This window comes from Capra hircus, chromosome 13, assembly GCF_001704415.2.
Source record: "Capra hircus breed San Clemente chromosome 13, ASM170441v1, whole genome shotgun sequence".
In the NCBI taxonomy this organism is placed as follows: Eukaryota; Metazoa; Chordata; class Mammalia; order Artiodactyla; family Bovidae; genus Capra; species Capra hircus.
This window is the reverse complement of record NC_030820.1, coordinates 56055445-56082380: the sequence shown is the minus strand read 5'-3', so window position 1 is coordinate 56082380 and position 26936 is coordinate 56055445. Positions and strand designations below refer to the sequence as shown.

General features: G+C 46.7%; 1 protein-coding gene across 2 annotated transcripts in view; it reads left to right on the top strand.

Moving 5' to 3' along the window:
* PHACTR3 (phosphatase and actin regulator 3) overlaps positions 1–26936 on the top strand; it is a 205595-nt gene that overhangs the window by 142761 nt on the left and 35898 nt on the right. For both annotated transcript variants that reach the window (XM_018057603.1, XM_018057602.1), the window contains exon 8: positions 24098–24251. In XM_018057603.1, coding sequence (XP_017913092.1) covers positions 24098–24251 — 154 coding nt within the window. The remainder of the gene's footprint in view (positions 1–24097; positions 24252–26936) is intronic.

The window sequence follows — 26936 nt, the reverse complement described above, 5'->3', positions numbered from 1 at the left end:
CTTGGAGGGAGAAATTCCATATCGGTTCTGGGAAGAGTCTACACATCTTACTTTCAGGGGAAAATGATTCACCGTGGGAAAAACCCATGAACACATTCTGCTTTGCCCGGTAAGGCAGCAGCAAAGATCAGCTTTTCTTGGCTTTTCTTGAGTTCAAACCTCACTCCTAGGGTCACAGCTGGTATTTTATTAGATCTCTGAGGTGCAGAAGTGGTGCTGGTGGTAAAGAACCTGCCTGCCAATGCAGGAGACCTAAAAGACGCAGGTTCAATCCCTGGGTTGGGAAGATCCCCTGGAGGAGGAAATAGCAACCCATTCCAGTATTCTTGCTTGGAGAATCCCATGGACAGAGGAGCCTGGCGGGGCTACAGTTTATAGGGTCACAGAGAATCAGACACAACTAAAGTGACTTAGGACTGACAGACGGAGGTGCAGAAGGAGAGAAGTGCCAGGCGGCGGCTTCATCGATTATTCATCACAGACGCTGCACTCAGTCCAGTTCAGTCACTCAGTCGTGTCTGACTCTCTGCAACCCCGTGGACTGCAACACGCCAGGCCTCCCTGTCCATCACCAACTCCCAGAGTTACTCAGACTCATGTCCGTTGAGTCAGTGATGCCATCCAACCATCTCATCCTCTGTCGTCCCCTTCTCCTCCCGCCTTCAATCTTTCCCAGCATCAGGGTCTTTTCAAATGAGTTAGCTTCATGTCAGGTGGCCAAAGTATTGGAGTTTCAGCTTCAACATCAGTCCTTCCAATGAATATTCAGGATTGATTTCCTGCAGGATGGACTGGTTGTATCTCCTTGCAGTCCAAGGGACTCTCAACAGTCTTCTCCAACACCACAGTTCAAAAGCATCAATTCTTTGGCACTCAGCTTTCTTAATAGGCCAACTCTCACATCCATACATGACGACTGGAAAAACCATAGCCTTGGCTAGATGGACCTTTGTTGACAAAGTAATGTCTCTGCTTTTTAATATGCTGTCTAGCCTGGTCATAACTTTTCTTCCAAGAAGCAAGCGTCTTTTAATGTCATAGCTGCAATCACCATCTGCAGTGATTTTGGAGCCCCCCAAAATAAAGTCTACCACTGTTTCCACTGTTTCCCCATATATTTGCCATGAAATGATGGGACCAGATGCCATGATCTTAGTTTCTGAATGTTGAGCTTTAAGCCAACTTTTTCACTCTCCTCTTTCACTTTCATCAAGAGGCTCTTTATTTCTTCTTCACTTTCTGCCATAAGGGTGGTGTCTTCTGCATATCTGAGGTTATTGATATTTCCCCAGGCAATCTTGATTCCAGCTTGTGCTTCATCCAGCCCAGCATTTCTCATGATGTACTCTGCATATAAGTTAAATAAGCAGGGTGAAAATATACAGCCTTGACATACTCCTTTTCCTATTTGGAACCAGTCAGTTGTTCCATGTCCAGTTCTAACTGTTGCTTCCTGACCTGCATACAGATTTCTCAAGAGGCAGGTCAGGTGGTCTGGTATTCCCATCTCTTTCAGAATTTTCCACAGTTTATTGTGATCCACACAGTCAAAGGCTTTGGCATAGTCAATAAAGCAGAAATAGATGTTTTTCTGGAACTCTCTCGCTTTTTCCATGATCCAGTGGATATTGGCAATTTGATCTCTGGTTCCTCTGCCTTTTCTGAAACCAGCTTGAACATCTGGAAGTTCATGGTTCACGTATTGCTGAAGCCTGGCTTGGTGAATTTTGAGCATTACTTTACTAGCATGTGAGATGAGTGCAATTGTGCAGTAGTTTGAGCATTCTTTGGCATTGCCTTTCTTAGGGATTAGAATGAAAACTGACCTTTTCCAGTCCTGTGGCCACTGCTGAGTTTTCCAAATTTGCTGGCATATCGAGTGCAGCACTTTAACAGCATCATCTTTTAGGATTTGAAATAGCTCAAGTGAAATTCTATCACCTCCACTAGCTTTGTTTGTAGTGATGCTTCCTAAGGCCCACTTGACTTCACATTCCAGGATGTCTGGCTCAAGGTGAGTGATCACACCACCATGATTATCTGAGTCATGAAGATCTTTTTGTATAGTTCTTCTGTGTGTTCTTGCCACCTCTTTTTAATATCTTCTACTTCTGTTAGGTCCATACCATTTCTGTTCTAATTGAGCCTATCTCTGCATGAAATGTTCCCTTGGCATCTCTAATTTTCTTGAAGAAACTGCGCTGTATGTATTTATCCTCATAACTTGGTGTCGATGGATCCTTTGCACGTGATGTCTGTCCAACGTCAGCACTCCGGGAAGTGTGTGTTGTCAAACATCTCATCCACCAGAATCCTCTAGTAGCATCTACATTAGGGCTTAATTCTTGAGGTGGTGGGGGCCCCATCTGAGGCAGACCTGCCCCTGAATCAGCTGTTCTGATCAGACTGTCCTTTTGGTTCCGGTTGAAGTGAAAAGTGTATTTGCTATAGTCTGGGTCTGACAGTTGGATTTCCATGCAAGGCAAACCCAGTACCTTGATCAGTACAGAGGGATGTGTTACAGGCTATGTGTTTAAGTCTCCTGCCACGTGTACATGCTCTCACACACGTTTTCACACATACCCGCCTGCATACCCGATACCTTTATGGGCATGAGCAGTCAGCCCCAGACAACAGCAGGACTCGCAGCATGTTCTCAGGTCCACCAAAGGTGACTTTTAGAAAAGATTTTGCTTCTTAGTCCCTGGTGATCTAGCGGTTAGGATTCGGTGCTGTCACCGTCATGGGCCAGGTTCAGTTCCTGGTAAGGGAAGCTTTGTTTGGGTTTCCCTGGTGGCTCAGCCATTAAAGAATCCGCCTGCAATGCAGGAGACCTGGCTTCAGTCCCTGGGTCTGGAAGTTCCCCTGGAGAAGGGAATGGCAACCCACTCCCATATTCTTGCCTGGAGAATCACATGGACATAGGAGCCTGGCAAGCTACAGTCCATGGGATCACAAAGAGTCTGACATGGCAGAGTGACTAACCCAACAGCATGCTTTTTAGAGCAATTTAGGTTCATAGCAAATTAAGAGCGAATAGAGTTTTCCCGTATCCCCTGCCCCATACCTGCACAGGCCCCCCACCCCACCACATCATCAACACCCTCTCCAGAGTGGCAGCATTTGTTACAACTGATGAACCTACATTGACGCATCACCCAAAGTCCGTGCTTTAATTCGGGTCTGTCCTTGGTGTGTGTGCGCTGTGATTCTGAACAAATGGACAGTGACATGTCCATCTTTGTGCATCAGTAGAGAGTTTCACCACAGTGACGATCCTCTGTGCTCCGTTTGCTCACACCTCCCCCTCCTCAAGCCCTGGCAAGCACTCACCGGTTTTGTCTCCCTGGTTCTGCCTTTTCCAGTGTGTCACAGCTGGAATCGTACAGTAGGCAGTCTCTTCACACTGGCTTCTTTCACGCAGTAATATACATTTTATGCTTCTGCCATGTCACTTTGTGGCTGGATGACTCATTTAATTTTTCCCCCCTTATTTTTACTTTTTCCCATTTTTTTTTGTGATATAATTGATAAATAACACTGTGTAAGTTAGGTGCACAGCATAATGTTCTTCACTTACCTACATCCTGAAATGAATTTCACATAAGTGTAGTAAACATCTGTCATCTCATTTAAATACAAAACTAAAGAGACATTTTTTTCTTGTGATGAGAACTCTTAGGACTTACTCCTTTAAAACCCATATATAACAAACATCAATGTTAACTCTACTGATCATATTTATCATGTACATTACATTCCTTAATTATCTTATAGCTGGAAATGTGTACCTTTTGACCACCTTCATCCAATTCCTCCTTCTTCCACCCCTTGCTGCTGGTGACCTCAAGTCTGATCTCTCTTTCTGTGAGTTTGCTTTTGAACCTACAACAACACTATGTTAGTCCCTGGTACACAACAGAGTGATTCAATATTTCTATGCATTTCAGAATGGTCTCCGTAGGTCTAGTTACCATCTGTCACCATACGAAGATACTGCTTAATTATTGGCCATATTCCCCATACTGTACATTTCCTGCCTGTGACTCGCTTATTTTTTAACTGGGAGTTTGTGCCTCTTCAGCTCCTTCACCTGTTTCCTCCTCACACCCTTATTTCTTTTTCACACAGAATAATATTCCACTGTCTGGATGTACCACAGTTCCTTTATCCTTTCATCCACTGAAGGAAGTCTTGGTTGTTTCTAAGTTTTGGCAACTGTGAACAAAGCTGCTGTAAACATCCCTGTGTATGTTTTTGTGTGGGTATAAGTTTTCAAATCCTTTGGGTGAATACCCAAGCGTGCAGTTGTTGGGTCACATGGTAAAGAGTTTGTTGAGTTTTGTAAGAAACCCCCAGTCTTCCAGGGTGACTGTAGCTTTTTCTGTTCCCACCAGCACTGGGACAAAGTTCCTGTTGCTCCTCATCCTGACCCGCATTTGGTTGGTCGTCGGTGTCCTGGATATTGGCCATTCTAATAGGTTTGTAGTGGTATCACATTATTGTTTTAATTCACATTTCCCTAGTGGCACATGACATGGAGCATCTTTGGCAACCCACCCCAGTATGCTTGCCTGGCAAATCTCATGGGCAGAGGAGCCTGGTGGGCTACAGTCCATGGGGTCGCAAAGAGTCGGACAAGACTGAGCGACTAACACACATCTCAGTGTCTAGGCACGTGAGATGGACCATCTTTCCATTTGTTGATTCGCCATCTGTATCCAAACGGTGAGGTGTCTGTTAAGGTTTTGGGCCCATTTTTTAATTGGGTGGTTTGTTTTCTTATTGTTGAGTTTTAAGGGTTTTGGTATATTTTGGATGACATATGTTTATCAGATATATTTCAGAAATGTTGATTCCCACTCCATAACTCTTCTCATCATACTCCTAACATTGTCTTTAACAGAAGTTTTAACTGATCAGTTGGTTTATTCCTTGAAGTGTGCCTTTGCTCTCGTATATAAAAAGTCATTGCCATACTTTAGGTCACCTTGGTTGCTGCCTGTGTGATCTAGGATTTTTATCATGTAATAGTTTATATTTTGGTCTGTGATCCACTCTGAGTTCATTTTTGTGAAGGGAGGAACGTCTGTGTCTAGGTTCATTTTCTGTTTTCAGTTTTGTGTGTGGGTGTCCAGTTGTTCCAACACCATTTGTTGAAAAAGATTATATAAGTCCATCTTTGTCTCTTGTTGCTTTTGTGACTTGAAGTCTACTTTCTCTGATATAAGTACGGCTACATCCGCTTCCTTTCAGCTGCTGTTTGCTTATAGTAGCATCTTCTATACCCTCACTTTGAACCTGTGCTTGTCCTTAAAGCTAGGATGTGTCTCCTGGAGGCAGCATATGGTTGTCTCGTTTTTGTTGAAAAGGGCCGCTCGAGTGGGGAGAGGCAGGGTCAGGGGACCCTGGAGAAGGGCCTCGTGGGCCTTACTTTTCAGTCCAGTGGTCTGTGTCTTTTGACTGGAAGGCTCCATCCATGGGCATTTAGGGTGATCCCTGATACAGGAGAAGGTGCTGCCGTTCTGTCTCCGGCTTCTGGTAGCACTGGCTCGCCACTGCTGCTTTTTCCCTGTGTATCTGTATTTGGGGTTGGTGACTTTCCCAGACACTGTTTGTTTTCTCTTTCTTGTGCTTGTGTCTCTGCTCTAGATTCACGTTTTGTGCTCACCATGTTTGCATCAATTGTATCATAGATGCAATAGCCCTCTTTCTGCTGGTAGCCTTCTCACCTTCTTTGGCCTATATGCTTTCTGTCCTTTTCTTCTTCCCCTTTAATGTTTCACGTTATTCCTTTTTATGTTCGAGTTTGTTACCAAATTGAAGGTAGCGATAGTTATTTTGGGGCTTCCCTGGTGGCTCAGACAGTAAAGAATCTGTCTGTAATGCAGGAGACCCAGGTTCGATCCCTGGGTCAGGAAGATTCCCTGGAGGAGGACATGGCAACCCATTCCAGTCTTCTTGCCTGGGGAATCCCATGGACAGAGGAGCCTGGCGGGTTACAGACCATGGGGTCATAGAGTCAGACACGATTCAGCAACTAACACTTTCACATAGTTATTTTTACTAAAATTTTCCTCTTTTAACCTTTATGCTTAGTTGCTCAGTTGTGTCTGACCTTTTGTGACCCCATGGGCTGTAGCCTGCCAGGCCCCTCTGTCCATGGGATTCTCCAGGCAAGAATACTGGAGTGGGTTGCCATGCCCTTCTCCAGGGGATCTTCCCAACCCAGGGATCAAACTCAGGTCTCCTGCATTGCAGGTGGATTCTTTACCATCTGAGCCACCTTAAAAACCCACTCTGATATAGAGTTGCAGTTTCTGACTCTGCCTGCTACCATGTTACTCACACAGGTGTGTGCTGTCGCCTTTTGCTTCAGGTGGGAGAGCTCCTTTCAGCATTTCCTGTAAGGCCGGTCCAGAGCAGGTCTGACTCTTTCAGCCTTTGTGCGTCTGGGAAAGCATTTACTTCTCCTCCCTATCTGAATGAAAACTTTTCTGGATAGAATCTTGGGGGACAGTCCCTCTGTTTCAGTATTGCGAGGAGGCCAGGCCACTCTCTTGGCCTGGAGAGTTCCACTGGAAGCCTCATGGGGTTCTTTGGTAGGTCACTTTTCTTTTTTCTTGGGATACCTTGAAAATTCTTTGTTATTGAGGTTTGACAATTTTTATACAGTGTGTCTTGGAGAAGGAAGGTGTCTTTTGAGATAATTAGGTGTTCCCTTCGCTTCATGGACTTGTCTGTCTGTTCCTGACCCAGGTCTGGTGTGTTCTCAGCTATTATTTCTTTTTAGAATTTTATTTACTTTTGACTCTGCTGGGTCTTCATAGTTGCAGCGAGCAGGGGCCGCTGTCTAGTTACAGTGTGTGGGCGTCTCATTGAGGTGACTTCTCTTGTTGTGAAGCACAGACTCTAGGTACCCAGGCTTCAGTAGTTGCTGTCACAGACTCAGTAAGTTGTAGTGGATGGGTTTATTTGCTCCGGGGGAGGTGGGATCTTCCTGGACCGGGTATCGAACCTATGCCCCCCTGAATTGGCAGGTGGATTCTTAGTCACTGGGCCACCAGGGAAGTCCTCAGCTATTATTTCTTTAAATAAAATCTTGCCTTCTCACTCTCCTAATGTCCATCCTAAAAGAGTCATAATAATGTTCTTTTAGAATTTCCTCATTTTTTGAGGTATTCTCTCTCCTCCTCTGGGCTTCCCTTGTGGCTCAACTGGTAAAGAATCCACCTGCAATAGAGGAGGCCTGGGTTCAATCCCTGGGTTGGGAAGATCCCCTGGAGAAGGGTGTGGCAACCCACTCCAGTATTCTGGCCTGGAGAATTCTGGACTGTATAGTCCATGGAGGCGCAAAGAGTCGGACACGACTGAGTGACTTTCGCTTTCTGACACTTTCTCTCCTCTAGAGGACCTGAATCGCTTCTAGACTTCCATCTCCAAGCTCACCAATTCTCTCTTGCCTGTCGTCTCCTCTATCTCCAGTGCTTTTCACTTGCATTCTCTATCTTGTTGATTGAATTTTTCAGCTCCATAATTTTTGTTCTTTTGTAGAGTTTCAATCTCTTTGGTACAGTATTCTGTCTGTCCTTTAATTTTATTCCTGAGCTTGTTGAACTTTCTGAGCTTTCTTGTAGCTCATTGCTTTTCTCCGTGACAGCTGTTTTGAATCCTCTATCAGTTGGATCACAGTATTCCATGACTTGAAGTTTGATTTCTGGAGAATTGTCGTGTTTTGTTTTTTGTTTGTGGAGCAACGTTACTGTGGTTCTCCAGGGCACTTGATGAGTTGTTCCTCTGCTGCTGCATTTGAAGCTGTGAGCAACTTTCTTCTCTAGGTAAAGCTTTTTAATTTTTTTTAAACTTGATTCTAACAATTCAACGGACTTCCCTGGTGGCTCAGCAGTAAAGAATCCGCCTGCCAATGCAGAAGACCTGGGTTCGATCCCTGGGTTGGGAAGATCCCCTGGAGGGAGGATATGGCAACCCGCTCCAGTATTCTTTCCTGGAGAATCCCACAGACAGAGGATCCTGGCGGGCTACAGTCCATGGGTTGCAGAAGAGTGGGACATGAGTTAGCCAGTGAGAAGGAAGGAGCGTTTCTTTCCTTTGCCAGTAGGTGGTGCTATAGCACACGTTTCTGGCTTCTCTTTCCTGCACTCCCTCTGGTCTTGGTTGAGAATCAGCACTTTCCACCCTCCACCTGGTGCCCTTGTTGCCTCTGCTTGTGTGTCCAGGGTCTTGGTACCTTGTTGCTTCTGATCACCACCTGGGACACAGATGACGGACACTTCCACTGCGTCCAGGGTCTCCCGAGTCACGGGCTCCACCGTGGCAGGGGAGCTGGGGTCCTGAGGAGCTCTGGTGTGTCTGGGGTCTTGGGGTTTATGTGCACTGCTGCAGGTTGTGGGGGGGGGGTCGTTTATGGGAACTTCTGTGACCAGAGGGATGAGGCCACTGCCTCCACTGCCATCTATTCCCTGTGGCTGTGGGCGCTACTGTGGCCAGGAGGCTGGAGTGGTGTGTGTTGCCTCCTCTGGTGCTGCTACTGGGTTCTGCGGGGCTGCAAGCTTGGCGGCTGGGGGTCTGGGATCACAGGCCCCACCTCTGCCGTTGCCCAGGTCCCATTGCCTCTGTGTTTTCCAGTCCACCCCCCTGTAGATGCACAGCTGTGTGGAATTTTCCAGGGTCCTGACGTGGTGGGCAGGGGCAGCTTTCTTGAGCTGTGGTTGTAGATTGACAGGGACAGGCAAGGAGCTTCTCGTCCACCATGCTGCTGACGTCATTCCTTGTTGTTGTTCAGTCGCTCAGTTGTGTCCGACTCTTTGAGACCCCATGGACTGCAGCACACGTGACTTTCCTGCCCTTCACCATCTCCTGGAGCTTGCTCAAACCCATGTCCATTGAGTCGGTGATGCCATCCAACCATCTCATCCTGTATCACCCTCTTCTCCGTTCGATCTTTCCCAGCCTCTTTTCCAATGAGTCGGCTCTTCACTTCAGGTGGCCAGAGTAGCAGAGCTGAAGCTTCAATTTTGGCTTCATTCATCTTCCAATGAATATTCAGGGTTGATCTCCTTTAGGACTGACTGATTGATCTTGCAGTCCAAGGGACTCTCAACAGTATTCTCCAACACCACAGTTCAAAAGCATCAATTCTTTGACGCTCAGCCTTCTTTATAGTCCAACTCTCACGTTCATACATGACTACTGGAAAAACCATAGCTTTGACTATATGGACCTTTGTTGGCAAAGTAGTATCTCTGCTTTTTAAAATGCTGTCTAGGTTGGTCATAGCTTTTCTTCCAGGGAGCAAGCATCTTTTACTTTCATGGCTTGAATTTCATGACGCCATTCTTTACTAGTTTTTAAAGTCATATTGGGTGGTATTGAGTCTGTCAGATGCTTTTTCTGCATCAGTTAATTTGATCATATGATTTATTAGTTCTTAGCCTGTTGATGTGATTCATTATATAAACTGACTTTCAAAAGCTGTACCAGCCTTGCATATCTGGTAAAAGTTACGTTTGGTAGTGGTGTGTAATTCTTTACACATTTTTTTATTCAGTTTTGTAATCTTTTAGGGATTTTTGCATCTGTGTTCATGACAGATTCTGATCTTTGATTTTCTTTTCCTGTGACATCTTTGGTTTTGGTGTTAGGGTAATGCTGGCCTCATTGAATGAGTTAGGAAGTAATCCCTCTGCTTCTAAACTGTGAAATCGATTGTAGAGAATTGATGTAATACTTCCTCACAAGTTTGGTAGAATTCACAAGTCCACCCCTCTGGGCCTGGTGCTTTCTGTTTCAGAAGATTATTGTTTATTGATTCATTTTATTTAGTAGAGGCTTGTTCAGATGATCAATTTTCTTGTGTGAGCTTTGGCAGATTGTCTTCTAGGAATTGGTCCATTTCATCTAGGTTATCCAATTTAAGGGCACAAAATTGTTCGGAGTATTCCTTTCATATCCTTTTAACATCCGTATTATCTATACTAATAATATACTATTATCTATACTATTATAGGTAGTAAAGCATAGATAATATACTAAGTATAGATAATAGTGTAGATACTACCCTAGTAGTCCCTCTTTTATTTCTGATTATTAGCAATTAGTGTCCTTTATCTTTTTCTCTTAGTCTGGCTACATGCTTATTGATTTTATTGATCTTTTCAAAGAACCAGCTTTTGGGTTTATTGATTTTTCCATGTTGTTCTATTTTTAATTTCCCCAATTTCTGCTCTAATTCTTACCATGTTTTCTGCTTACTTTGGATTTAATGAACGTGTCTTACTTGTCTCATTAGCAAACCAATAAGGATAGGTATTTTTTAGAAAAGCCCTCATTCCTGCTTTGGGGGAGTTCTCAGTCTTATAAACACACAGATAGGCAAGAGTAACACAACAAAGCCTGCAACAGAGGAGCTGATGCCTGGGCTAAGAACAGGTTAGGAGACGGGCAGATGTCAGGAGGAGGACCAGAGGCCGTTTCATAGGGTTTTGAGGAATAAGTAAGAGTTTGCCAGGCAGGTGAAGTCTCAGAGATATGGCAGAGGTGGGCGCATTTAGGAAACTACAGCTGGCATGGACCACCTGGAGCCCAAAAGGGGTACAATCTGGAGAGTCTTTGTTGGTGTGGGCGTAGGGTTGATGTGAGAATCTCCTCCATCAACGTTTTGCAGTTTCCTAGGTAATCTGAGAAGGCTGAGAATCCCCACCATGGTGTCACCAGTCAATATTGCCAATGGTGAAAAATACCACTACTGAGTGGTACATTGCATCTGTTTGGGGAAGAGGACTTCCTCTATGGCTCATTAGGTAAAGAGGCTACCTGCAGTGTAGGAGACACAGGAGACCTGGGTTCAATCCTTGAGCCAGGAAGATCCCCTGGAGAAGGAAATGGCAACCTACTCCAGTATTCTTGCCTGGGAAATCCCATGAACAGAGGATCCTGGTGAGCTGTACAAACCATGGAGTCTCAAAGAGTCAGATACGACTGAGCAACTAAGCACACATCTGTTTGGGGAAGAATGTAAGTAAAACCTGAGATTCTGAGTGCAGTGACTTTTGAGGGGGGCTAGCAGCACAGCCCAGGCAACAACCACAGGAGAGAGAGGCCCCTGTGCAGCTCAAGGGCAGCTCCCACACCCACCTGATCCGCCAGCTGAGCTGTGTCACCTGTTGGGGGAGGAGCTCCTGGGGAGCTGTGTGATCTGCTTTGAGGACTTGCCCAGTGGGAGCCCTGGGGCTGCCCTGTGTCCTGAGCAGACAGGTGTGGCATCTGGTCTGTGATAGTCCTGGGATTCCAAATGTTTGTCGTTGTTCAGTCGCTCAGTCATGTCTGACTCTCTGCAACCATAGGGACTGTAGCCCTCCAGGTTCCTCTGTCCATGGGATTTCCCAGGAAAGAATACTGGAGTGGGTTGCCATTTCCTCCTGCAGGATATCTTCCCGGCCCAGGGATCAAACTCACATCTCCTTCATTGCAAGCAGTCCCCTGCATTGGCAGGTGGATTCCTTACCACTGAGCCACCAGGGAAGGCCATCCAAATGTTTACTTGAACCTCAACAGAACCCCCAAGATAGGCTCTACAGCTGAAGACACTCAGGGGCAGGACTTCACCCTGGAAACAAGGGACCTAGCAAATCATTCTCAGTGAGGCTGTGACCAGATGAGCATTTAGAACCAAGTGTCTAAAGAGAGGGTCACCAAGTTTTCTGCTGGTGCATCCCAGGAGCATATATATATATATGCACACACACATATTGCATTTGTATGTTTATTTCATTATGTATTATATTTATTTTCATTTATTTATTTATAAACTATGTATACATGAGTTGCTGGTGGCTCAGAGGTTAAAGCGTCTGCCTGGAATGCGGGAGACCTGGGTTCAATCCCTGGGTCAGGAAGATCCCCTGGAGAAGGAAATGGCAACCCACTCCAGTACTCTTGCCTAAAGAATCCCATGGAGGGAAGAGCCTGGTAGGCTACAGTCCATGGGGTTGCAAAGAGTCGGACACGACTGAGCAACTTCACTTCACTTCACTTCAGTGTATTGCAAACATTATAAAATGTACACTAAAGCAGTAATGAAGAAAAGATGGCATGAAATAGCCATTGTGTAAATATTTTTATCTTGTACCACCACCTGACCTCCTGAATCTTTAAAGTGAGGCCCAGGGATTGGCATTTCATAAACAACATAGATGGGGTGGGGGTGGGGTGGTTAGTGATGCTGGTGCACTTTGTCTGAAATCCATCCTTCATTGCTGTTGTCGTTCAGCCTCTTGGTCACCTCCCCGTGGACTGCAGCACACCAGGCTTCCTGTCCTTCACGGTCTCATGGAGTTTGCCCAAGTTCGTGTCCATTGAATTGGTGATACTATCCAGCCATCTCATCCTTGATAGGTCCACGCTAGGATAAAAGCTAAAATTTGCTACAGTGTCTTATACAAAAATCTGCTTTGCTGTTTACTGGACAAGCATTGCATGTCCCAGCTCTGGGTCCCTGGGTATTCTCGGGGAAAACTAGAGCACCCCAGGGAGCTCATGGCTACACTGAAAGTTGCCGTGAAGGCAGAGAGGAGGAAGAGGGCCATGTCTGGATGAGAAACCCTGACACACCGGGCTGGACGACGTGATGTCACAGGGACATCACCGTGCGGAGCGGCATGGCCAGGCACTTGTGATCCTGCCTGGACTGAAGGAAAGGGTGGCCCTCTTTGCAGACTCTGACATTCTTTCCCCCCGGGACACAACTGGTGAAAAGTGAGAGCTAAGGTGTGTTGTTATTTGAATCCTGTTGGTGGAGGGTATGTTGAACAGCCCCTGGCAGTGAATCCTCTGATGTGAAGAGTCACCTGCAGTCTGATGAGGTGAGAACTCGCCTGTCCTCAAGAGGATGAGTGCACAGAACACCACTAGTCACGGCTCCTGCTTGGCCTGGGGCTCTGGGTTTGGCGTTACCTGGAAACTGGCCATTCCCCACATGCACACCAGGTGGCGCTGCAGAAAGTCACTGGATTGCAGGATGTTCCCAAGACCAGCATCCTGGGATGCTTGGCCACCAGCTTTGGGACAAGCGGGTGGGCTCTTTGTGGTGGGGCCTGTGAGGCTCTGGTGGTTCTTGCCAAAAGCACCAAGCAGCAGAGTTGTGTGTGGGACTCATAGGCCCAGTGATAATCTGATACAACAGAGCTCCTATTGTATCAACAACCAACCCAAACTAGGCTCTAGACTCCAGAGAACTCTGGGGATGTGGAATTACAGTGATGCATGGAATTATCCACTGAAATTGCAGTACTAGCTCACATTTGAAATTCACTCTTATCGTTGGATGACAGGGGAAACAGAGTGAGCCTCACAACCGACTGTCCACTTTCTGCCTGGAGCATCTTGCTAGGGTGGAGGGTGCAGGGAAGTGACCTCCAAGCAGAGTGGTGGTCACATTGATATGGGAAACAAATCACAGTTCTGTGGTGCTGAAGCAGCTGGAGTTTGTAGGACAGGGTCCTGAAAAAGGGCGTTATGTGAAGGGGCCCCTGAAGTTCATGTGGAAATTCAGGCAGCCAAGGGCAGACAGAATTCCTCAGGACTTAGCAGAGATCACCTGTAGGAGCAAGGAAGGTGTGTGATTCTGGAGACTGGGGATGCTGGGATCAGTCCAGACCACAGAGAGATTTCAGTGAGCACCATGGACCATCTTTTAAAACCCTAGAAAGGCCAAACCTCAGAGTAAGGAGTGTGCTGTGGAGTAGACAACCATGTTCAAAACTGAAATAGACCTGCCATTGTTGCAAACTTGTTCAGAGCCTTAAAGAACAGGATGAATGAACAGATGGAGAATCTTCACAGAGAGACAGACACTATAAAAGAGAACCAAATGCAAATTCTAGAATTAAAAAGTATAATATCTGAACCAAAAAATCCGCAGCAGCTTTAAGACAGCCCCACAGCATCCATGCTTGTGCCAAGGCAGGTGTGAGGGCTTCTCACTGGGGCCCCTATAGCTCGTGGCAGGTAGGGGAACATTCATGTCTTCCTCGCCCCACTCACGTGGCCTGAGGCTTCCCCCCACCCCCCACCCCCCAGGATCACCAATCTGGACATGCCGTTTATTGGGGAAAGGGCTGCATTAGTGGTGTGGGGATATGGATCTTTGTAGCTAAGGCTGTGTACATCTCCACGAGTATGTCCTTAGGATAAATTCTGAAATGTGACTAATTAAGAAAAAGATCTCACGTTGACTTTATTTTTAACTCCTCAGCCTTCTGTTCATATTTATACATGACCCCATTTATGTTCCTCCCTCTTCTCAAGATGGTACTCAAGACTGGGATTCTGGGAGGAACAGCGAGGAGATGATCCAGGGTGGAGCAGGGAGAGGAGTGTCTGTCTAAACCTAAAATACATAGCAGCTTTGGCTCAGGAATGCTTGCCTTCCCAGAAATGGAGCTGATGGGAATATTCATTCATGCGCAGGGAAGCACAGAAATGAGGGCGGTCCCTAAAGCTTTGCTTAAAAGAGCCAGAATAAGCACTAACCTAGATGTCCATTCACAGGGGACCTGGATCAACAAGTAATGGGATCAGGGGACATCCACACTCAGGGAGTATCTGGAGCCAGTGAAGGGAGAGAGTTGGGTCAGGTCGTCCTGCTTTAGAATCAGTTGTGTGAGCGAGCCAGCCTTTGCTGTGCTGTGTGTGGTGCGATCCCACTTCTGTGAAACAGTTAAATGGGGGTGTCAGTTGTTAACGGCAGATGAATTAGGTCTGGAAGCAAGTCCCACAAAACATCCGTAGTGGTTTCTGCGGGAGATGAGGTGTGGGTGCGGGGAGGGGATCCTGTCCTCTAACTGACGCAGTTGGGCTTTGGTTGTTTGCACTGTTCTCATAGTTAAGGGAGAGATCAGGCTTCTTTGAGCCAGAAGGCAGCCTGCCTGAGCCCTGCCTGAGCCCTGCCTGGGACAGTTCCCACCTCCATGAACTTAAGCTTCCCTCATGTTAACTCACTGGTAAGACACCAGGAAGAGCCCAGGGAGGCCAGTCTGCTCTGATAGAGTCGGCACCCCATAAATCAAAGGGTGATCTAATAGTATATTTTTTCTTTTCTAAAGTTTGCTAATTTGGCAAATGACATGAGTTGCTTTTCAGATGTTAAACCACCTTGCCTCCCAGTTGATCATTTTTATCAGTTGTTGGATGTGATTTGCTACTGTTTTGTGGAGACTTTTACATCATTGTTCATGAGGGCTGTTAGTCTTTAGTAGCCTTTATTAGGGTATCTTTCTTAGTTTTGACGCCTCTAAATTCTAGCCTCATAGCATGAGTTTTACCATCTATCCTTCTTTTTAGTGTTCTGAAATATTTTGTATAGAATTAGAATTATTTGCTTCTTACATGTTTCACAGTGTTTGTCAATGTATGCATCTGGGCTGCAGGTGTTTTTGTTTTTAATGGGAGAAGGTTTTAAAGTAGAAATTGTATTTATTTAATAGATAACAGATCTATTCCGGTTATATGTATCTTCCTAAGTGAGTCTTAATGGTTTGTGTTTAGATGGGTATTGCCTGTCTACTTTCTGACACTGATAATCTGTGTGTGTGTGTCTCTCTGTGTGTCTTTCTCTTCCCTTCTCACTCTTATCTCCCCACTTCCCCTGAGAAGTCTGCCTGGAGTTTAATTGGTTTTATTGCTCTTCTCAAAGCATTAGCTTTATTGTTTTTCTATTTTCTGTTTCATCAGTTTCTGTTCCAATCTTTATTATTTCTTCTCTACATCCTTGGTTTTAATTTGCTCTTTTTCTAGTTTCTTAAGATAGAATCAGGGGTCATTGATTTGGGCCTTTTATTCTCTTCAAATATAGGCATTTAATGCTGTAAATTGCCCCCAATATCACTTGGACATGCTGTATTTATTTTTACTTCAAAATATTTCCTACTTTTCCTTGTGATACCTTCTTGGGACTGTGGGTTGTTCAGAATTTTAATATTTAGTTTCCAAATATTTGGGTATATTTCTAGAGATCTTTTGGTTATTAATTTCCAGTTTAATTCCACTCTGGCCAAAGAATATACTTTGTATGACTTGAGGACTTTTTAATTTACTGAGATTTGCTTTATGGCCCAGAGTATGTATGGTCTGTCTTGGTAAATATTGCCTGTGCTCTTGATAAGAATGTGTATTCTTCTGTAGTGTGTTAGAGTGTTTCTATAAATGTTAACTGGATCAGATTTCTCGATACAGTGTTGATCACATCTTCCATATTCTTACACATTTTCTATCTACTTGTTCTGTCAATTACTCAGAGGTCTGAAATCACCAACTATAGATTTATGTATTTCTTCTCTCAGTTCTATTGGTTTTTGCTTCATATATTTGAACCTCTTATAATAGGGTCATAAATATTTAGGGTTGTTTTGTCTTTCTGATAAGCTGTCCCTCTGTCATTTGGGATGATCCCATTTATCCCTGAGAAGCCTCTTTGTTTTGGAATCTCCCTTGGCTGATATTAAAGGACCACTTCAACTTTCTCTTGATTAATCTTAGAATGGGTACTTTTTCCCTTTGTAATTTTCATCTCTTTGCATCTTTTTATTTATTAAAGTTTTTATTGGAGTATAGTTGCTTTGCATGAATTTGAGCAAACTCCAGGGGATAGTGGCGGACAGAGGAGCGCAGCCTGGCATGCTGCAGTCTGTGGGGGTGCAAAGAGTCAGACACAACTTAGTGACTGAACAACCACAACAATAGTTGCTTTAAAATGTTGCATTGGTTTCTGCTGTACAGCAAAGTGCATCAGCAAAGTGCATCTACATATATCCCCTCTGTTTTTTGAATTTCCTTCCCATTAAGATCACCACAGACACGGAGTAGAGTTTCCTGCGCTGCACAATAGGTTCTTATTAGTTATGTATTTTCTACATAGTGTATATATGTCAAAGTCAATTCGTCCCTCAGCCCCTTCCCCCCTTGGTATCCATATGTTTGTTCTCTGCATGTGTATCTCTATTTCTGCTTTGTAGAGAAGATCGTCTATATCAGTTTTTGCAGATTCCACATGCATGCGTTAATATATGATATTTATTTTCGTGTTTTTATTTAAATGCATGTTTTGTAGGCAGCATGTAGTTTGTGCTTGCTTTTTTGTCCTTCCTGAGAATTTTTGCCTTTAGTTAAGCTATTCAGAGGCTCAGACAGTAAAGAATCTGCCTGAAAACAATTCAGGAGACTTGAGAGCAATCCCTGGGTTGGGAAGATCCTGTGAGGAGGGAATGGCAACCCACTCCAGTATTCTTGCCTAGAGAATCCCACGGACAGAGGAGCCTGGAGGGCTGCAGTCCGTGGGGTTGCAAAGGGTCAGACATGACTGAAGCGACTAAGCACCCACTCCAGTATTCTTGCCTGGAGAATCGCATGGACAGAGGAGCCTGGCGGGCTACAGTCTGTGGGGTTGCACAGAGTCGGACACAGTCACTTTCGCTTTCAAGCTCTTCAGACTGTTTACACTTCACAGGTCCCTTGATTTCATTGGGTTTAAATCTGCTCTTTATTTTCTCAGATCTCCAGCCTCTCTGTGCTGCTCCCCCTTCCCACCCCTACCCTGCAGACTCTCGCTCTCTCCGTCTCCTTGGTCTTCAGGCTTCATCTTCTTCACTCACGGGCTTTCCAGGCTCTTCCTGGTGCCTCTTCCTGGTCCATGACCTCAAGACCTAGTCAGCTGGGTGATCATAGAGCTCACTGTTTGGTTCCCATCTCAAGGGTCACTATCCTTCCCAGTGTCATCAGAACCACTGTTTCATATATTTTTATTTTTGTTTATTTGTGGGTGGGAAATTCAGCATGTATTACTCCAGAAGTAGAAGTCAAAATCATCACTTTTCCTTTGGAGCCCTGGATAAATTTTCATGGCACACCCTTCCATGGAACAAACTGTGTTCTGATATGACAAATACCCCAAAGGGAGTCCTCCCTACAGGATCCAGCCCCCTGCTGCTTCCTCTAGAAATCCTTCCTTGATCTTGACTAAGTCCCCTCCCGGTGTGGCCCGTTTTCTCTTGCCCGCACTATAGAACTCAGCAGACATTTCCTGAGTTTGTGCAGGAAACGAAATGAAAATGGCAGAATCCTCTTTGTGGATGAGCTCACCAGCTTTGTTTTCCTCCATTGAGTGAAAATGTTTCAAGCTTGGATAATGACCATGGTTAGGGGAAGCCACACAAACAGATAATTGGGATATGTTGTGAGAGTGTGCAAATAGGCACACACATAATGTGTTTGAGATCATCACAGGTGCTTGTTTTCACATCTCCTTCATCCAAGTGAGCTCAGCAGGGTATGCCCACCTGGCCATTTCTCCTCTTGGGCTAGGTATGCAGCAGGAACAACAGGTCCACTAGAAATGGTGCCTTCAGCCAATTCAGTTCAGTTGCTCAGTCGTGTCCGACTCTTTGCGACCCCATGAATCGCAGCACGCCAGGCCTAATAGATCCATGAAGGTCGCAGCTAAGAGTGTGGATGCTGGGGTCAAGCCCAGGTATAAATCTCGGCTCTGTTGCTTAACCTTCAGCAAGAAGACAGGAGCTTGGTTATGGCCATGCTAAGTTTGAGATGCTTGATTGGGACCTGAGTGGAGACAGCCTGAAGATGCAGCATGGATTCAGGAGAGAAGATGTGACTGGAGAGGGAGAATCTGAGTGTTAGTAGTTGGTCTCTAGTGTCATGGGGCAGGTGAGGTCATGTAGGAAGCAAACATGAAGGAGGGTTTGAGGGCTGAGTCCTGGGCACACCCTTATCTGGAGAGGGGATGATGAAGAACCAGCCAGTGACACTGATGGGAGGATGCTGACCAGGGCAGTGTGTAGGGAGAGAAGGGGTAGGCTTGACAAGGAAGAGAGTGGTCCAAGGCCTGACATCCCCCACGAGCATCCTTTCCCTACTGGGTGGATGATGGCACTGATGATACAGGGCTGGGGGATGTTCTGCATTCTGCACTCGCTGGTGGTGAGCCTGCATGGAGTCAGGAGGTTGCCCCCTGCCTGGTGAGGTGGAGTCCGGACCTCTGGGGTCTGCCGCTCTCTGACCATGCTGGGTCCTGGGAGAAGAGCCAACTTTGCCTACCGTGCCTGCTGAGCCCTGCCTGCCAGCCAGCTGTGCCTGGGAAAGGCTCTCCAGCATTGGCTGGAGTGGAACTGGATCTGTGCCGTCCTTTTCTATATATAATTTTACTTATTTATGTATTTTTGGCTGTGCTGGGTCTTCGCTGCAGCATGGGTTTTCTCCGGTTGTGGTGTGTGGGCTTCTCGCTGCAGCGGCTTCTCTTGCTGTGGAGCACGGGCTCTAGAGCACATGGGCCCCTGTGGCCGTGGCTCCTGGGCTCTGGAGCACAGGCCCAGTCACCGCGCTGCATGGGCTTAGTTACCCCGTGGCATGTGGGACCCTCCCGTACCGGGGATCAAACCCGTGTCTCCTGCATTGGCAGACAGATTCTTTCCCACTGAGCCGCCGGGGAGTCCAAGGGTTTACTTTTAACTGACTTAGTACTTTTGGCCCATGCATTGGTTTTTTTTTTTTTTTAATTTTTTATTTTTTTAAATTTTAAAATCTTTAATTCTTACATGCATTCCCAAACATGAACCCCCCTCCCACCTCCCTCCCCATAACATCTCTCTGGGTCATCCCCATGCACCAGCCCCAAGCATGCTGTATCCTGCATCAGACATAGACTGGCGATTCAGTTATTACATGATAGTATACATGTTAGAATGCCATTCTCCCAAATCATCCCACCCTCTCCCTCTCCCTCTGAGTCCAAAAGTCTATTATACACATCTGTGTCTCTTTCCCTGTCTTGCATACAGGGTCGTCATTGCCATCTTCCTAAATTCCATATATATGTGTTAGTATACTGTATTGGTGTTTTTCTTTCTGGCTTACTTCCCTCTGTATAATCGGCTCCAGTTTCATCCATCTCATCAGAACTGATTCAAATGAATTCTTTTTAACGGCTGAGTAATACTCCATTGTGTATATGGACCACAGCTTTCTTATCCATTCATCTGCTGATGGACATCTAGGTTGTTTCCATGTCCTAGCTATTATAAACAGTGCTGCGATGAACATTGGGGTACACGTGTCTCTTTCAATTCTGGTTTCCTCGGTGTGTATGCCCGACAGTGGGATTGCTGGGTCATAAGGTAGTTCTATTTGCAATTTTTTTTATTACTTTGGCCAATTAAGAGCTCTATAGAGTATTGAGCAAGAGAGGTCTGAAGATAAATGAAAGCCTTGTGCTTGGAAAGACTATTGTTTCAACCAACACCCCCAGGGAGAAGACGTTTTGCATTGGGCCGGCTCTGAATCAGATCCAAGGCAGGCGGCCTTGGATGGGGTGGGGACTTCAGGGTACCACTGGCAGGTCAAATGATGCAGCTCTTTTGGGGATGAGGGCCGTTCCTCTCCCCACAGTGGCTCCCAGGCACCCGATCCTCAGGAGACAGCAAACTGCTGCGAGGGTGCTCCAGTCCGAGAGAGGGGCAGGGGACTGGATGGAGCAAAACATTCTCACTGAGATTCCACCAGTTCCTCTTGAATAAAGACCCCCTGTGCTGCTTTAAATTAATTTATGGAATTCTGAAGAAGTTGACCCTGATGATATTTGCAATTTTCTTGTTGTTCTTATGGAGAGGAGAATTTTCTACTATCTTCACTACTTTCACTCCACAAAGGTCTGTCTTTTTAAACAATTATTTAGAGATAAGGAAACCATGTTGATGATTAAAAATAAAATACAGATAAATTAATAGGTAAAGTCCATTTCTCGTGTCTCTATGCTGATTTATAAGAAGATTGTATATATTTAAAAAATTAAATGCAAATATAGATACAGATTATATCTATCTATAAGGTGCATATTTTCCTACAAGTTATTTTTCTTAGCAATGTATCGTGACTGTCTTTTTGTCTCTCGATAATGAATATACCACTGTTTTTAATCGGTGCTTCCCAGATGGTTCAGTGGTAAAGAATCCGCCTGCCAGTGCAGGAGATATAGGTTCTATCCTTGGGTCAGAAATATCCCCTGGAGAAGGAAATGGCAACCCACTCCAGTATTCTTGCCTGGAGAATCCCATGGACAGAGGAGCCTGGTGGGCTACAGTCCATGGGGTTACAAAGAATCATACACGATTGAGTGAGTAAGCAACAACAAGCACCGTTTTTAATAGGTTGATAATACTCAGATGACGCACCGTCATTTGGCACATGCTGTCTTGTTGGGATATTTTGGCTGTGTTTGTTGTTGCTCAGTCACAAAGTTGTGTCCAACTCTTTGCAGTCGCATGGACTGCCACACGCTAGGCTTCCCTGTCATTCACTATCTCCCAGAGTTTGCTCCAACTCATGTCCATTGAGTTGGTGATGCCATCCAACCATCTCATCCTCTGTCACCCCCTTCTCCTCCTGCCCTCAATCTTCCCCAGCATCAGGGACTTTTCCTATGAGTCGACTATGTTTAATTTCTTAATTTTGTAAATAAGGCTGGGTGGACACCCTCGTATGTGTATTTCATGTGCTTGTCCCATTTGTTATGGGAGCAGACTCTTGGAAGGGGTGTTTCTGGCTCCAAAGGAGCACAAGTGTGTTTGGGGTCACTTGTGGAGACGATGGTCCCCACAGTCAAGAAGGGAAGTTTCCTGGCCTCCGTTTCTTTGCATCACACCTTACTCTGGATCACCTGCTCATTTAGACTAATGCTGTCAGTTTGGTAGAAGTACCACTCAAATTCATGTAAAACCTTTAAGCCATTTGTCTGGAAATTTCTCTTTGACTTTTAAGTAACCAAACCTGGTAACCCCCGATAGCCTGGGAAAGACTGTCAGCCCAGACATTTTCATAATGGCCCTATAGGTGCCCAAGCTGTTCTCACAGAGGCTGGAAGATTAAGCAGAGAATTACTCACTCTTAGAACTAAGACTTCCTGTGCAGTGATTTCTCATCACATGTAGAAATCTCTGATGAAAGGGTCTTTCAGTTAAGAACAAATATGTTTAAAGTTCGTAACGACAAGCCTGAGACATTTGCAGTAGGCTTAAAGACGTTCTTTATCAAAAGCTGAAAAGATTAAACTGCCTTCAGTGTCATTTCATGGTTAAGCATATTACACTCATCTGAAATGGCAATCCCCCTTGCCTCCCCACCATGTATGAGACCCTTGACATTCACGAAGGACGTGTCCCGAGACCTTTGAGGCTCCCTCAATTCATAAATGCCAGTTTGGCTTTCAGTTTTCCCCGGACCATGTAGCAGAGATCAACAGAAAAATGTGTGTGACTGCTTTAGGCTTTTATGATTCTATAAATACAGAGCTCCAATCATGTATAAAGCTATTAAAGCAAAATCAGGTTGGAGTCCTGGCTGAAATGGTTTCTGGGGTCATTATTTTTCTCTTTGTCTATAAAACACATAGTAAACAAGCTTACATTAGAAAGTCAAGTTTCAGTCAAGTACGATTGTTTGTATCTTACTTTATCCCAAATTTCTGTTAAACTACCACTTTGCTGGAGGTATTTCTTACTTTTCATATCCGTACCCCATGCTGGGAATTGACTTTCTTTAGGGAGCCATGATTCTTAATACATAGTTTGCCTCCAGCTGTGGGATGACCATTGGATGACGGTTTGAACTCCAGGAATCAAACCTATCCCCTAATGAAAGTGCAAAACCACACACCCTCAGAATCACAGTCTACGTTGTATTAATACTTGGAGTTTTTTGCTGGTTGTCAGCATGTGCACTGGCTGGGGCAGGTAGGGACTCTGGTGTTTAGAAAGCTCAGTGCCGTGTCCTAGCACCTAAGGCGTGACCCTTCTCTGACTTTGAATGCAGCCAATCCCCATTTCTGCTATTAGCATCTTACTGATGAGAGAGATGTTACTACGACTTCTGTTACCCAACTTCCCTGGTGGTTCAGATGGGAAAGAATCCACCTGCAATGCGGGAGACTCGGGTTCACTCCCTGGGTTGGGAAGGATCCGCTGGAGAAAGAAAGTAACCCACTCCAGTATTCTTGCCTGGAGAATTCTGTGGACGGAGAAGCCTGGCAGGCTGTGCAGTTCATGGCGTCGCTAAGAGTCAGACTCGACTGAGCAACTAACACTTTTACTTTCTTTTGTTACCCAAAAGTTAGTGACTGGAGTGTTTCAATGTTTACTTACGTAAATTGCCAGCTACAGGTGCTAGTTTCTGCAAAAATCTCCCAGTCGATAATGTGTTAGGTAAATCTGAGCATTATTCCTTAAGATCTTACATCTCACGTGCACTCAGATGTCACTCTGCTGCTTCCGGACACGGGGGGCGGGAGGTAAAGATCAGTGTCAGCCTTCTAGACCCTGAGTCAGGCTCACTCGACTGGATAACCTGCTGCATCAACACTGTTCCAGGACCCAGGAGAACAGACTATCAGGGAACTTTCAGTCTAGTTGGAAGAGATGATGATAAACTAAGGAACCAGAAAGAGATCAGATAAGGGAGGAATTGATCCTGAGGGTGACGGAGATTAGACAACCTACTAGGTCTCTGAGGGCCGGGTTCCGGGCCAACGACATGGTTCAGACAGTAGCCAGCCCAGGATGGTCCAGGCAGAGTGGGGTGGTCAGCACTGGATGGACATGTTGCTGAGACCCTGAGCTGGGATATTCCAGGAATGAAAGGGGATCCAGGTGGCCACGGGGTAGCAGGCAGTGGGGAGGAAGGGAAGGGCCACCGTGGATAAAAGTAACTAATTTATGACCCGAACTCCGACACTTTTGAAAGAGAATGTGGGCTATTGATAATTGCTCTGGGACAGCAAGTGTCTCTCATGATGGTCAGTGGAGACCTGCATGCAGAATCGGTGCCCGACCCACGGAAGGTGTGGGACGAGGGGGCTTCATGAAAGGAAGTGCTGTGCCCGCCGTTCTCTGTGGGGCACCATAGCTGCCGGACTCACCCCCCTGGCTCTGGAGCAGGGTCTCCCCTGCAGTGGGGGTGGGGAGCGTCTCCTCCGGCAGCCGGCACCTCCTGACACCCGTCATCTCATCACCCCTTCTCCCAGGGACCCTGCCAAGGAAATGCAAGAAGGAGCTCCTAGCGGTGAAGCTGAGGAACCGGCCCAGCAGGCAGGAGCTGGAGGACCGAAACATCTTCCCCCAGAGGACGGACGAGGAGCGGCAGGAGATCCGGCAGCAGATCGAAATGAAGCTCTCCAAGTAAGTGTGGGTGCGTGGGCCCCAGAGGGGCTGGTCCCACCCGCCCACAGCCCAGCCCTGCGTTGTACCCACCGCCGTCAATGTTTGGGTTCTTGCTGTGGGGGGCCATCGGGGCATCAGATGCTTGGCGGCCTCCCTGGCCTGGACACATGACGTCCCCTGTGACAACTGACGTGTCCCTGGACACTGCTGAGTCCCTCCCGCCCGGGGCCAGTCTTCCTGGTGGAGAAGGACTGGTTGTTGAAGCAGGGCCTGTGGTTTGGACAAGCTTTGGGGGGACGGGGTGGAGTTTGCCAGTGCTGCTAGTCTATGGCACCCTCGGAGAAGCAGGGCTCGAAAGCAGGGGCCCCCGAGCTCAGCGGTCCCAATGTTTTGGTTGGGTGACTCTGGTGTCCTATGCACCGTGGGATGTTTAGCAGCATCCCTGGCCTCTGCCCTGGAGATGCTCACAGCCCGCCCCCCCCGCCCCCACCACTGTGACAACCACACATCCCCTGGGGACGGAGCCGCTGCCACCCCTGGCCTAGGACCACTCCCCCGCAGGTCGCCCTCTGCCTGAGGCTTACGCGGCCTCACTGCAGGCAGATGGGCCCTTGTTCCCCATCCTGCTGGGGGCTTGGGCCCAGTGTGTCATCCTCTGAATGCCTTTACTTCAGGTTTTTCGGGCCGAGGGCAGTGAGTGTAAGTGGGTAAAGCCCAGCACCCAGATGTTGCATTTCTCTGGGTCTCAGTTTTCTTGCCTGTGAAATGGGGATGACACCAGCTGTGGGCTCACAGAGAAGGAGCAGTGGGCTCACGTTTCTGCAGGCTGTGGGGTCCCCGGCTGGGGTCCTGAGGGCCTGGAATCACATAGTTCCAATTTGAATCGCCACTCTGTGCTAATGTTGGGCCAATGGACTCAACTCTCCAGGTCTTGCTTTTCTCGTTCACGAAGTGGGGTGCTGATGCTGTCAAGGTCGTTGTGAGTTGCGGGGAGGTCCCATAAGGAAGGTGCATTGCAGGCCTGGGGCATGTGGTGGGTGCTTAGTAAGTCAGTGCTCAGGCTTCCCTGGTGGCTCAGATGATAAAGAGTCTGCCTGAATGCGGGAGACCTGAGTTCAACCTCTGGAAGATCCCCTGGAGAAGGGAATGGCTACCCACTCCAGTATCCTTGCCTCGCGAAGTCCACAGACAGAGGAGCCTGGTAGGCTAGCGTCCATGGGGTTGCAGAGAGTTGGACATGACTGAGCGACTAACATTTTTCAAATCAGTGCTCACCGTGGCTGGAGGGGCCTGGGAGCCCCTCCTTTTGTGTTGGCTCTGAGCTGCATGGTAAGGGTGCCCACTGTGGATGGCTGTTGAGGTGCCCATGGTGATCGGTGACCCCCAACCCAGAACAGGGCTCCAGGTGGAGAAGCTCTTTAAAATACTGATTGACGAACCCCACCCCCACCCCCAACCAGGATCAGTCTCTGGGGTGAGGGGCGACTTTATTGAATTCCCTGATTTTAATGAGTTGAAGGAGTCTCTCCAAGTTGGATGTTCCTAGCCTGATTGCAGTGAGACTGTCAGACCCCCAAGCACTTGTCTCTCTATGTCTGGTCAGTCAGCAAAGGCTTATCTCACTCGATTGAGGGGCAGGCCGGTGCTGTGGGTAATGAGGGAGAGAGGTCCCCTGAGCCACACACCCCTGAGAGCATCCTCAGACCTCTTCCTGTCTCGGGCTTGGTACCAACCAGGTGCTCAATGAGTGCATGTGGGTGGGAAGGAGGGAGGGCTGGGAACACGGCTGCATGGATCTCATGGCCGAAGGCATGTGCCAGCCGATCAGGCTCTGTGTCCCAGCTGCCTGTCTCATGATGCCATGTACTATCACAGGAGGCATGGCTTTCCGTCTCTCTCATTTCTAGCAAGGTTAGACATTTTTTTTTTTTTTTTTTTTAGTGCTTATTAGCTTTTTCAGTTCCTTTCCTGTCCATTACCCGAAGTTTTCTTTATCTTACTGACTTGAGTCTGCTCTGGAAATCGCAGCTCCCAGCCCTCTCCCGAGTCTGTGAATGGCACCTCTTCTCCCTCTTTGGGGCTGGTCTCATCATTTTGTTGATGTTTCCCTTTGATCTGTGAAAGCTCTTCATTTCTAAAGTCACCAGATGATCAATCATGTACTTCTGGGAAGAGCTAGATACGAGCATCGCTCAGGGACCTACCGTGTCTGCTGTGGCCACACAACTCTGTCGTCACACACACTCAGTCATGGCCAGTGTGTGGTGAGTGAGTGCAGCTGGGGTCCAATGGAGGTTTACACACAAACATGAACAGCCCACCGGGCCCCTGATGTACTTTATGGTTCATAATGTTTGCGCCCAGTCTTAAAACATCCTCCCCTGCCAAGATGTCAAAAAAAAAAAAAGATTTTTACACACGTTGCTTTTGCAGTTGTCTTCTGTGCCAGTTGATAATGGTTTTCTATTTGCTAAACAAAACCATGGGCTTCCCAGATGGGGCAAGTGATAAAGAACCTGCCTGCCAATGCAGGAGACATTAAGAGATGCGGGTTTGATCTCAGGGTCCAAAAGATCCCCTGGAGGAGGAAATGGCAACTCACTCCAGAATTCTTGCCTAGAAAATCCCATGGACTGAGGAGCCTGGTGGGCTATGGTCCATAGCGTCACAAAGAGTCAGACACGACTGAAATGACTTAGCACG